The 13,906-nt window shown below is 33.6% G+C and overlaps 1 protein-coding gene across 2 annotated transcripts; it reads left to right on the forward strand.

Moving 5' to 3' along the window:
- The first annotated feature begins 461 nt into the window (after positions 1 to 461).
- LOC110656921 (VIN3-like protein 2) lies at positions 462 to 12,541 on the forward strand. 2 transcript variants are annotated; one of them, XM_058139075.1, is made up of 6 exons: positions 462 to 718; positions 877 to 955; positions 1,051 to 1,114; positions 2,109 to 2,772; positions 10,544 to 10,863; positions 11,170 to 12,541. In XM_058139075.1, the coding sequence occupies exons 4-6, from the start codon at positions 2,147 to 2,149 to the stop codon at positions 12,360 to 12,362; spliced, it is 2,139 nt and encodes a 712-aa protein (XP_057995058.1). In that variant the 5' UTR covers positions 462 to 718; positions 877 to 955; positions 1,051 to 1,114; positions 2,109 to 2,146; the 3' UTR covers positions 12,363 to 12,541. The 2 variants fall into 2 exon arrangements, with proteins under 2 accessions (XP_057995058.1, XP_021669602.2); XM_021813910.2 differs by lacking the exon at positions 1,051 to 1,114.
- Positions 12,542 to 13,906: the final 1,365 nt, after the last annotated feature.

A 13,906-nucleotide genomic window follows, 5' to 3' on the forward strand; every position in this document is an offset into this window, starting at 1 on the left:
ATATATATATATTATCTTAATTAATTTCTCTCACTCTCAAACTCTATATATATATATATATTTATTTATTATAAAAAAATAACATATCTTAAGAACTAAATTGAACTGTAATTTGTATAATGTATCATAGATAAAACTATAAATTACCCAAAAAAATACAGTTTGAATTTTGGATTATCAATTTTCTATATTTATTATTAAATTATTAATTCATAATTTTGTAATTTTAAGTACGATTTTAAAATGCAATTTGATTAAATAACATTTGGACGAATCGTAATCGAGCTTGGAAACCCAATTTTCCTAGTGGCCAAGAATTTTCCTGGATGGTACAAGGATTCCATGAATCCATGGATTAAAAAAATTAAAAAAAAAGTTTCGTTGAGTAAGAGGGTAGAAAAAGAAGATGGCATGCAGCCGCTTTGCATCTCCTCTCCTCACGGCTATTTAGTTGGTTTTTTTCCTCTCTGTCTCTCTCTCTCTCTAACGAGCCTCCTCGAATCTCTTTTCACTACAGCTTCGGGTCCTGAAAGCTAAAGGAGGACCCATACAAACACACACACACACATAAAACCAAACTGTGCATAGCGAGAGATACATATTTATCTATATAGATACATATCTCTACAGCAAGAGGGATAGAAAGAGAAAGAGTGAGAGAACTCTCCTAAATCATGGATTCGCTCGTTGTGGTAGAATTTCAAGCACCCTTTTTTGGGTATCTCTTATTCCCTTCCCTTTCACTCGCACTCGCTCTCTTTTTCGTCATTTGGGTTTATGATATTTTCTTTTTGTTGTGTGAAGAATTTTTTTTGTTTGACTTTTTGGTTCTGTGAGGAATTTTTTTTTTTCTTAAGGATTTTCTCTCCTTTGCAGGTTGGATTTGGTGGTAATGTGGTGTGCGTAGTGGGCTGTAATTATTCGAGAATTCTAAATATGGATTTATCTTTTGAGGGTAAGATTTCGTTTCTTCTTTTATTTTCGTTTTTGGATCAATTTGTTGGATACAATTATTTCTGGCTTCTAAGTTTTGTTGTTTCGATTTTTTAGTGATTTGTCATTTCAACCATTGAATGGCTCTGTTGTCTGTGGTTTACTTTTTCATGGTCTGAAGGTAAAATCTTATGATGGATTTCCAATTTCTATGGTCATTCGTTTACCAGAAATAGTGTTATTCTTGATCTTAATGATTTGGGTATTGATTAGAGTTTCTGGGTTTCATAGGCATAAAATAAAAATTACTGCTAGTTAGGTGTTTATTGCACTGGGTTGTTGAATTTCAGATAACCAATCTCTTTGTTAATATTCAACATTTTAATATAGTTTAGAAGAGAAAATTATTGTGGTGGTTGAATTTTTGAAGTTGGTAAACTTTGTTTTCTCTGTATATTATATTCATGCATTATGGTCAATTTGTTTTTATTAACAAAGCCGGGTTATTTGATATGACAGACTATTTTCTTCCTGGCTTGCAAATTTGAATTAGCACTTGCTGATGACCACCCCTATGAATGTACAGGAGCAGAGGCATTTCATAGTTGATATTGTGTTTATTTATTTATTTTTTGTTTTTTCCTATGGTTAATATGTATTAGTGTTGACCCTTTGCCCTTTATGTCAGATCATTCTGGAAAAGTTGTATCATTGATGTAGTTGGAATGTCTTTATCAATACAAAGTCAACCATTTTCTTTTATATGTTTTAGTTTATTAATTAGTCAATAATATTTAGGGCAACGAGAAGAAATTTAGTCTAGGCAATGAGAAGAAATTTAGTCCAAGCAACTCCAATGGGCCTCCTAAAGGGTTGGCTATGGAGACAAGTTACTTCATTCTGGGTATATGTAGTTGATTTAGTATTTTTGGAGGAGATGTCATGTATGTTATCATGGATGTTAATGCAAAGGAAGCTTTATATAGTTTCATTTGCTTTAAAATTCATCTTTATGCTCTTACTGTTTCAAATCTGTTATCTATATAGATATACTTACATTACATATGTATATGTATTTACTAGGTACAGTGAGATGATTAAAAAGCTTTCACTTCTTTAACTTGTCTCTTAGATAAAATCTGTAAATGAGAGGTTTTCCTTTCTCTTGTACCCAGGAAGTGCACTTGACCCATCAAAATGTAGTAAGCTAAGCATGGATAAAAAAAGAGAACTTGTCTATCAATTATCAAAGTATGCAGGTGCCTCAGAAATGCTACAGTCATGGAGCCGTCAGGAAATTTTGCAGATCCTGTGTGTGGAGATGGGAAAAGAAAGGAAATACACAGGCTTGACAAAGTTGAAAATCATAGAGCACCTTCTTAAAATTGTTTCTGAAAAGAAAGCTGGGGAGTGTGAAGCGACAGCAGATGTCGAGACAGAATCATCTCCTACACCTGTCCATAAATCTTCCAAAAGGCAGAGGAAAATTGATAACCCATCACGGTTAACTGTTTCTGTTAACTACACTGCAGCTAACAATGGAAGCAATGATTTAGGTAATACTGTGTATTGTAAAAACTCAGCATGCAGGGCTACCTTAAAACAAGGTGATGAATTTTGCAAGAGGTGTTCATGTTGCATCTGTTATAAGTACGATGACAACAAGGATCCCAGCCTGTGGTTAACTTGCAGCTCAGAGCCTCCATTTCAGGGTGTTGCATGTGGTATGTCATGTCATCTTGACTGTGCCTTAAGACATGAAAGGTCAGCCATTGGAAAAGATGGATATGATGGGAGCTTTCGTTGTGTAGCTTGTTGGAAAGAAAATGATTTACTTGGGTGAGTATTCATGCATGTTATTTCTATTCTTCTTGTTCTCTTTATGCCTAATTTCATTCTTGTAAAGGTTTCTGCCATGTCCACATTTTTAGTCATTGGTTTGGCTGTGTGTTTTCTGCTCTCCTCACAACTGTAGTTTTATGAGCATAAGGCTGAAAGAGGTAGAAACACCATTTTTGGGAATAAAATTGGACGTAATTAATAAATATCTAATGTTTTGTTTCTTAGTGTTTTTGGCACTTGTAGAGTGAATTTTGAGTAATAATTTTGTTGCTGTAGTGCTGCTGCGCCCTCATTTATGTTTCATTAACCTTTTTTGTCTGCTGGTCTCTACTTCTCGACGGTTAATAGCTGTTTTAGTTCCTTGTGGTATTATAGTATGTGATTTACAATGTCTAGAGGTATTGTGAAACTGCAGAACACCTTGTTGTGCATTGTTGATTTGCTATGAGACACTATCCTTCTCTTTTTCTTAAATGGTTTCTGATTGATGCCTTGTTCTATTGGAAACGTTTTGAGTAGATAGCATGGAAATGAAGGAATGTAGGGGGTTTTCTCTTAAAGAAGTGTGTTTAAGGTTTTTGAGGTTAAAAAAGACGTTATGAGGGAAAGGAAATTGGCAATCAAAATGAAAGTCTTGAGAATGCTTCTCCTTGGCTTTTCATCTATCTCATATGTAATAGTATTCTCATTCTTCATTTGTTGATTATCCAAAATTTCTTAGGCCTTAGTTTTATTAGGAAATTTCTTTTTATTCTTTGTGTATGAATCAGGTTGTTCTACTTGAATTTTAAGGGCATGTTCATTCTCGTTGTCGTTTTTTCATTTTTAATTTCTAAAAAGCCAAGAACTAATTTACGTTTTATATAAACTGATTTATCAGAACAAATTTCTTCTTCTGGGAACAAACCTCACTCTTGCAATAGTTCGGAGAATAAAAACACTGCTAACAATTTTGAAACACCTAATGTTCAATTACCCATCAATACTCTTGTATACATTTCAGATTAGTTCCCTTTGGAAAAGGCCCATCTCCATTAACCCTAGATAAAACTCATTTACATGAATTATGACGGAAGTAAAATTTCAGAAACTTCAATTAGAAATGTAGAAGAATTGAGCAACTGAATAAGAAATAGATCAAATTTTGTCAAATCCAACAATAATTAAAATGATGGTTTTTGGCACAAACAGAACATGAATAAAGAATCTATGATGATGAAGAGAGGAAGAGGGGAGGAAACAGGAGATAAAAAAAGAATGATCTCACCCAGAAATGCAAGATGAAGAAGCAAGAGAAAGGATAGGGGAATAAATGATGAAGAGATTGATGATAAAAAGATAAAGAAGAAAGAAGAAAAGTGAAAAGCAAAAACCATGAAGCCAGGATTTGTGGTTTCTCTTTCAATTGAGACTGAGTTTTGTTTTTAAACTGTTTCTTAAGAAGTAATAAAATAAAAAGCAGCAACACTTTTGCCGAATGAGTTTTTTTTAATTTTTTTTGCAAATAAAAACGAAAAAGCATGAATGGAAACAATACCAAACACACTCTAAACTCAACTCAACTAAGCCTTTATCCCAAAAATTTGGGGTTGGCTATATGGATTCTCTTTCTCCAATTTTTGGTTAAATCATTGGGAATGTATAATACTTCTAGGTCACGTTGTACTACCCTCCTCCAAATCAGTTTAGGTCTGCCTCTTCTTTTCTTTCTATCCTCTAACCTAATGTGCTCTACTGGTCTAATTGGAGCCTCTGTATATCTACGCTTCACATGTCTAAACCACCTCAATCTCCCTTCTCTTAACTTGTCCTCAATTGACACCCCTCCTACTTTTTCTCTAATACTCTCATTATGGACTTTATCTAGTCTAGTATGGCCACTCATCCACCTTAACATTCTCATCTTCGCAACTCTTATCTTAGATACACACGACTCCTTCAGTGCGCAACACTTACTACCATATAACATGACCGGTCTTATGGCTGTACGGTAAAATTTTCCTTTCAACTTACTGGGAATCTTACAATCACATAAAACTCCCGTGGTAGGTCTCCGCTTCAACCATTCGGCTTTAATCCTATGACTAACATCCTCTTCACATTCCTAATCTACTTGAAGGACTAAGCTGAAATATTTAAAGTGATTACTTTGGGACAGTACCACTCCATCCAAGCTAACTCCTTCCCTATCACTAGTTCGGCCTTCATTGAACTTGGAATGCATGTATTCTGTCTTCGTTCTACTTAACTTAAAGTCCTTTGATTCTAGAGTACTTCTCCAAAGCTCTAGCTTTTTATTAATTCCTTCTCGCGTCTCATCTATTAGAACTATATCATCTGCAAACATCATGTACCAAGGGATATTCTTTTATATATGTTTCGTCAATTCATCTAAAACTAATGTAAAAAGGTAAGGACTTACAGCTGAACCTTGGTGGTGTAATCCAACTGAGATAGGAAAGTCTCTTGTGTCCCCTCCCACTGTGCTCACAATAGTAGTTACTCTTTCATACATATCTTTCAACAGTTGTATGTACCTAATGGATACCCCCTTTTGTTCTAACACTCTCCATAAGACATCTATTGGAACACTATCATAAGTCTTCTCCAAATCGATAAAAACCATGTGTAGATCTTTCTTCACATCTCTATATTTCTCTATCAAGCTTCTAATGAGAAAGATCGCTTCCATAGTTGAACGACCGGCCATGAAGCCGAATTGATTGGGAGAGATAGAAGTATCATGACGTAGTCGATGTTCCACAACTCTCTCCTACAACTTCATAGTATGGCTCATGAGTTTAATTCCCCTATGGTTTGAGTAACTCTGTATGTCTCCCTTATTTTTAAAAATAGGTACTAAAATACTCATTCTTTATTCATCCGGCATTTTCTTTGAGTTTAGAATCTTATTAAACAATTTAGTTAACTATGCCACTCCCATATCTCCCAAACACTTTCACACTTCAATTGGTATTCTATCAGGTCCATAGGCTTTACTCACTTTCATTCTCTTAAGTGATTCCTTTACTTCTAAATATATAATTCTTCTAATATAATTCACATTATTTTCTATTGCTCTGTAGTCTATATTCACGCTATTACCATTTTGACTATTATTAAAGAGATCATCAAAATAATTTCTTCATCTTTCTTTAATGTTCTCATTTTTTTCATCAACACTTTTCCTTCTTTATCCTTAATACACCTAACTTGATTGAGATCTTGACATTTCTTTTCTCTTATCCTTGCTAATCTATAAGTATCTTTCTCCCCTTCTTTAGTTCCAAGTTTCTCATATAACTTTTCAAAGGCCTGTGCTTTTGCTTGACTAACTGCCTTTTTGGCCTCTTTCTTTGCTATCTTGTACTGTTCATATGTCTCATTATTATCACACTTAGGTAATTTCTTATACTATTCTCTCTCTCTTCACTGTTTTTTGTACTTCCTCATTCCACCACCATCTCTCTTTTGAGGGTGGTCTATGTTCTCTAGACTCTCTAAGTACTTTTTTAGCTATTTCTCTAACCTTTGATGTCATCTGTATCCACATACCATTAGCCTCCATATCCAGCTTCCATGCTTTGGACTCGATAAGCTCATTTTTAAACTTCACTTGCTTTATTCCTTTGAACTCTCACTACTTTGTTCGAGCTACACTATTTATTCTAACCTTACTTGAATTGTTCCTAAACTTAACGTCCGAGACCACTAACCGATGTTGGCTTGTTAAAACCTCTCCCGGAATGACCTTGCAAGCCTTGCATAGAGCTCTATTTGTCTTTCTGGTTAAGAGGAAGTCAATTTGGCTTCTATGTTGCCCACTTTTGAAAGTCACTAAATGTGATTCTCTTGTTACAAAGTAGGTATTTGCTACTATTAGGTCGTATGCCATAGCAAAATCCAGAATGCTTTTTCTCTTCTCATTTTAGCTGCCAAAACCAAAACCTTCATGAACATTCTCATAACCTTGCCTGTCACTTCCTATATGTCCATTCAAATCTCCACCGATGAAAGATTCTCTTCATTTGGTATGCTTTGCATTAGATCATCCATATCTTTTCAAAGTCTTTATTTACTCTCACTATCTAGTCCTATTTGTGGGGCATAAACACTAACTACATTTATTGTTTCTCCTTTTAGTACTAGCTCCATTAGTATAATTCTATCTCCTACTTTTTTCACAGCTATTACAGTATCTTTCAATATCCTGTCTATGATTATGTTCACTCCGTTCTTGTTTCTCTTTTTTCCGGTGAACCACAATTTGTACCCGAATTACCCATTTCCTTGCTTTTATCTCCTACCCATTTAGTCTTCTGAATGCAAGCAATATTCACCCTTCTCGTTTCTAAGGTATCCACAAGCTCCATTAATTTTTCTATAAGTGATCCAACATTCCAAGTACCAATCCTGATTCTCTTCCTATCCTGTTATTTCCTAATTGATCTCCTTCTATGATATCTTCTATTGTTCTCTATGCCTATCTTGTATTCTATTCCACTATCTGTTCTACTATTTGTCCTATGGATTAACTTCTTTACCTACACCCGTCCATGATGTGGGAACCTTTGCTCATTTAACACTACACCTGGGCGTCGGCATGGCGCGTCACTTTCGGTGAACGCCCTACACCCTTGCATATTTCTCACTACACCCGGGCTCTGATGTAGCGCATCGTAAGTAGAGGACGCCCTAACGTTTATATCATTTGAATGCATATCATAAGGTGTGACGAAATTTTTACGCTGGTTGTCACCTACCGCAACCTTCCTCTTTTATCGGGACTTGGGACCGGTTAAGCGCAAACTACTTAGGCGGAGTTACCAAACACAGTCTAAACAATTTCTTAAAATTCTTTTAATTGCCAAAGCCTAGCTACCATCTAAGAGAATTCAGTTTTTTATTTTATTTTTTTAATTTTTTATATTGTTGTTTTTCATTTGTTTATATTAGTGAAAATTCTGAGAATGCATAAAAGTTATAGTCACCATATCAGATGACACTTGTAAGTTGCAATGCAGCAAACAATATCTCATGGAGAATTCAGGATCATGAATTGAATCATTTTTGTATTGCAGTGCAAATCTGGAATGGGGCATATTCCAGGAATGGGGCATATTCCAGTCCATTGATCATGTCTTAGATTTTTTTTTTTTTAATGTGTTTGTGTGTGTGTGTGTGTGTGGTTAGATGTTGGGAGTCTTGTTTTCTATAAATATAGTTTTGCAAGGATTTGGAGCTTTAGGAGTATATATATAGGTGTGAATGGAAATCAGCTTCACTGACATCTTAAAAAAAGGCTTCTTACTCTGTAGGATCACTTGATGCTTAATTCTGGTTGTGATGCCTAGGAAATTCTGTATGAGAAATTTAGAATCTTTACTTTTCACAGTTGCATTTTGCAAATAAGCTTTCATAAATTTCAGATTTGATTTTTATTTTGTTTTTCCACAAATCCAAGAAATATTTCCTTCAACCCTATTTTATGCATCCTTTTATCCTAGCTGCTAGTCATGTTTACCATTGACTCCACTGGTACAATAACTATATATGGAAAAATTCCCCTAAATCTTGATCTTCTGTTCTTGATTTGGTTCTGAAGTTTACCTCTTATAAGTCCCAGCCAAGGCATCACTCCTGAAAATTTCCCTAAATGCTGACATGATGGTCAATTTTCTGTAGCTTTCTTGCATCATCATTTGGAATCTTTTTTTAACTCTTGTAGCTGTAATACTTCACATCATACTCTCTCTTCTATCTGTCTTCATTTTCTTCATTGTTCATTATTGTACTTTTACCGATTATTCATTTATAGGGATAGAGTATAAGAATGCACTTTCCAGTAAACGGTCATCCATGATTTATTCTTATGTTTAGGGAGTCCATAATAATTGTAGGGAGGCAATTGTAAAAATTTGCAGTGTGATTCTAGTTTATGTCTGATTGTAACGTAGGTTTTGCATTCGAGAATCAGGAGGTATTTACAATGAATGAGGTGTAAATTTTTGTTATGCTTGATAGAGGCCTTCACAGATCTGCCTGATTGATGTGGTGTGGACCTATGCATATTTGATTGGCATGATGCAAATGCTTGATGTGTCATGTAGAATTTCTGGATTCAGTTTGCTTAATGGTAATCTATTACCACCAGCTTGTTTGTTTTGTTCACAAATGTCTTTGGAAAATATAATTTTATTTAAAATTTGAATAAAGGGATTTCCACTCCCATTATTGGGACATCAAGTCCATTGAAAGTTTACTTTTATTTTGTCCTCTGCATCTCTATATATACAGAATTGTTTTTTAAGAATAGGTGAATAGCAGAGATATATTGCCTCTTAATTGAAAGCAACCAGGAAAGGAAATAACTGTAGATTGGAACTGTCCAACACACACACACACACACTCTCACACACGCAGATTACAGTGGTGATCAACTTACACGTGTAAGTGAGTTTGTTACATGGTCCCGTTAATTGCTTTGTGATTCATATTTTTGCAAGCTATCCGCTAGATTTATCTAGTCTTTTATCTAGCTTATGCATGCTAGATTTAAAAACAATAGGATAATTAAAGAGTTGTTATCTAAATTATTCTCAGAACTGAATATTTTATTAAGTACAATTTATAGTCAAATTGTAGTATCACAGATGAAACACTTATTTATATCTGATTGACTTGAAATTTGGCATGCATGATCTACATAGATAGAATATAAATCCGATGGTCAGTTTGCAAAAGTATGAATAACAAGCATATTATGGGATTTTCTAACAAATTATGTAATTACACATGTAAGTTGATCCCCGCTGCATATATAAAATATTTCATGTTTGTTTTCCACATGGTGTCAACTGTTGTTTTGTAGCTTTGATCATGATAAAATGCAGATAAAAAGAAAACTGAAGTAGTTCTGAAAAGATTTTGAGTGACTCTAATTAAATTGAAATCTGTATCTCATGTAATTGTCTTAGAATATTAAAATGAGAAACTGCAGAGGTACAGGTACTTGGTGCTCTGAGAATTTCCAAAAAAATATTGACATCAGTCAACTTCTAGATGAAAATATGACATTGTTGAGTTTGTTTATATATTTTCAATGAATGTGTGAAATTGTTATAAATATATTTGCCCTACGTGACTTTCTTATCTTATGGTGCTATGTTAATTAATAAATTTTTATTTGGTGTGAACATAAAATGAACTGGGAGAGCTTGATCATGTGTGTTTTGAGATCATCATCCTGTTCCTCCCCTCCCCCATCTATGTTTAGTCAATAGTACCTTGTGAAACTGTGGATTTGCAGTCTCATCACTTAATGGTAGAAGGCCTAGAATTTGTATTCTCCATGGTTTGTAACTCTGATGAACTCTTTGATTCTTGTTAAGTTTGCTAAATTTTTAGCTCTTCCAACACCAAAAAAACTAGACTGCTGCTTTATTTCTGCTTATAAATTTAATGCATGTGATTTAATAGTCCATCCAATGTCAAAGCTGCAGCATCTCATCGCCTGTTCTTGCAACTTATTGGAGAACAATGGGAAATTTTTATTTTCAATGTAATATCAATAAAACGTAGGGTTGCTAAAACTTTTTCTTGCATGTGTTTACTATACCTGTCAGAATGAAATATTGGGAAGTAAGCACATAAAATAATCATAAAGTGATCTGTTTCACATTGTTTGTTGTTTAAAATATTAGTTGCTTCATAATTAAACATAGCAAAGTTTAACCAATTGTGTGGTTGGAATCTTGATTGTATGCAGATGCTGGAGAAAACAATTATTGATGGCCAAGGATACCAGGCGGGTAGACATATTATGCTATCGTGTGTCCTTAAGTAGAAAACTTCTTAACAAGACTGGAAAGTATCAAAACCTTTATGAGATCATAGATGAAGCTGTGAAGAAGCTTGAAGCTGAAGTGGGTCCATTAACTGGCTTACCTGTAAAGATGGGTAGGGGTATTGTCAATAGACTTTCTTCAGGACCGGAGGTTCAAAAATTGTGTGCTTTTGCTTTGGAGTCACTCGACAAAATGCTTTCAAGTACTGTTGCTCATCCATTCCCTGATCCATTGATGAGAGGTAGTCCTTATTTTGTAGTAACCCCATGGTTTGGTGAACATTTATATTAAAGGAAAAAATGATATACACTTGCAGTAAGGTTAAAATTTCATCTAAATCCTTTCATTTGTTGATGGCTGAAATTTGAGGTCATTGCAAAATTTCTCTTGGAAGAGACATTTCCACTTAAGCTTTGAATTGTGAAAAACCATCAATTTGTTACTGTTGGAAATGTTGGGTTTCATGTTCAGTATTTCTCAGGCCACGAACTTTTAAGGGATTATTAATCTTTATGTTTCTTTTAACTCTTATATGATATATTTGCAGATATAAATGCAACAGCTATGACAATGGTCAGTTTTGAAGATGTATATGCAACTTCATTAATTGTGGTTTTGAGTTCTGAAGTTCCTTCACCGAGTGCTATTGTTGGTTATACCTTATGGCATCGCAAGGCTCAGGATACTGATTATCCTACAGAACCAACATGCACACTGTTTGTGCCCAATACAAGGTTTGTTGTCACAGGTCTATCTCCAGCTACACAGTACCATTTCAAAATTGTTTCCTTCAATGACGTAAGAAGAGAAATGGGCATGTTTGAAGTTCAGTGCTGTACTCAGGATGAAGTCCCAAACTGCTTGGTTGTAGAAAGAAGTCAAAGCCCAGCAACCAATTGTAGCAGCCTTTCTAATCCATCTTCTGTTGAAGATGAAACTAATCACAATGGTCCATGTGGTGACCAGATTGTTTACCGGGCAGACAATTATCTTAGTTATTGTAAGGATAGTGATAAAATTGTTTCTGCCAATGTGTCCAATAGTGTTATTATAACCTGTGGTGGCACAAGTGGAGGAGGAACCATAGCGGATGCAGTTCCCTTGCTAGATGGAGAACATGCAGTGCAGGTAGCTAACTTGATGCCAGGTTCTGATATGCAAAAGCTTCAGAACAAGCATTTACCAGAGGACCAAATAGTTGATGATATAAGCATGGATAATGGGTCAGGTACCCCTGTTCAAACTGGCTTAGAATGCGTGCCATATGTGGGCAACTCAGAAGTTAGTTTGCCTATTACTCCCTGCAAGTTGGAAATAATTAAAGATGTGCAAGGAAGACATGCAAGATCAAAATCCAGCAACAAGGATCTGTTAAATGGCACTGGGAAAGGAGAAGAGCCCCTCGATGTTAGCACATCAAAAAAGAGAAGTGGAGAAAGGCGAGATGAAGAGTGTATGGCCAATGGTCATTCAGACAGGGATTTTGAGTATTATGTGAAGGTTATCAGACGCTTAGAATGTGAGGGACATATTGAGAGGAATTTCAGGCAGAAATTCTTGACTTGGTATGGCTTAAGAGCAACCCCACAAGAGATAAGGGTTGTGAAGGCATTTGTTGATACATTCATTCAAGATCCTGCATCTCTTGCAGAACAGCTTGTGGATACCTTTTCAGAATGTATTTCGAGCAAGAGATCATCTTTTGTGCCTCCTGGGTTCTGCATGAAGCTATGGCATTGACAGCCTAATGGTTTGCTACATGAACCTGCTATTGGTTTGTGTATAATTCTTTACACTCCATTAACATTCATCATTCAGACTATCATCATTTACATTTGTATCAGCTTTTGCCATTCTTATGGTGTAAGAATGTTAGAATTCATTTTATTTTATATATAGTGCCCTTTGCTTTCATTTTAGCTTTGGAATTAATGGTTGATTTGCCATACGGGTTATGAATCCTTGATTGATTTAAAGCATGACTATTGTTATCAGTGAGCTTTACCTTAGGGGTGCTGGAATCGTCTCTATAGCTGTGAATCTCGAGTGAGTTTTGAGTATTGTAGTCATCGGAGTCAATTATATATATATATAATGGTGAGCCTGGAAGCTTGAGAAACACCTTATCTTGCATGTATAGGCGCAACTTACATTCCTTTCACTTCTCCAAGGTCGCTTTGTTTATTTTCTGTACATGCATCTTGAATCGTGATCACGATCATCTTCTTCTTTATGATAACCTCGTGATGATATAGAATAACAAGAGGAAGATGGAAGAAGCTCATGGCAATGAAACAAGTGGCCATGGCAAGGCATAAGGTTTGTGAGTAATAATAATAATAATAATAATAATAATAATAATAATTCAGGTGTAAGATATGTGCTAATTACTTAATTTGTGTTATTATTATTAAGAACTTTCTTTTTAATTTGTTATAATATCTTATTTTATTTAAAAATTTTATTTTGACTATATTAATAAATATTCTGATATATAAATTGATAAAATAAAATAATTATAAAAATTTGTAATTGTCTAAAAATACAATTATTCTTTTTATATAAATTAATTTTGTTTAAATATATGTTGCATGTTGTTGGTATTCATTATTTATTTTTTTATATGTAAATTTCTATTAATTTATCATATATAATTTAATATTATCATCATATATTAATTTTTAATAAATTTAATTCTTAATTAAAGTTAATTTATATTTTTAATTTTTTTATATATTTAGTTTATTAGTCCTAAATAAAAATATATTGTCATTTTATATCATATTACATGGAGTTATTATTTTCTTTCTCAAGAGGATAACAATTATTAATAAAAGAAATGATATAATTTGAAAATTTTTTTATTAAATATATTTTGGTTTTGATTTTAATATTAAAACTGTAATCGATTTAAAAAAAAACCTGTAATTAAACATCATAGTAATTTTATTTTTAAATTTAATTTTTAATTTTATAATTTTAAACAATAATATCAAACGCCCTTTAATTGCTAGTAGATAAAAATTTCTTTTTATTGTTAAGGCAAATGGTAAATATTTAATATACTGATGGTGTATTTTATGATTGTTTGATTTATTACAAAATAAAATTACTTTATTATGAAAAATAAAAAAATTTAACAAAATTTGCTGATATTTTTTTTATAAAATAGTTAATTATGAAAAATTTATTAACTTAACAAAAAATTCTTGAATTTCTAAGCTGAAATAAATAGAAAATCTCTTCAAATCAATAAAAAAAATTCATGAGATTTTGTTCATGTT

This window comes from Hevea brasiliensis, chromosome 17, assembly GCF_030052815.1.
Source record: "Hevea brasiliensis isolate MT/VB/25A 57/8 chromosome 17, ASM3005281v1, whole genome shotgun sequence".
Classification (NCBI taxonomy): Eukaryota; Viridiplantae; Streptophyta; class Magnoliopsida; order Malpighiales; family Euphorbiaceae; genus Hevea; species Hevea brasiliensis.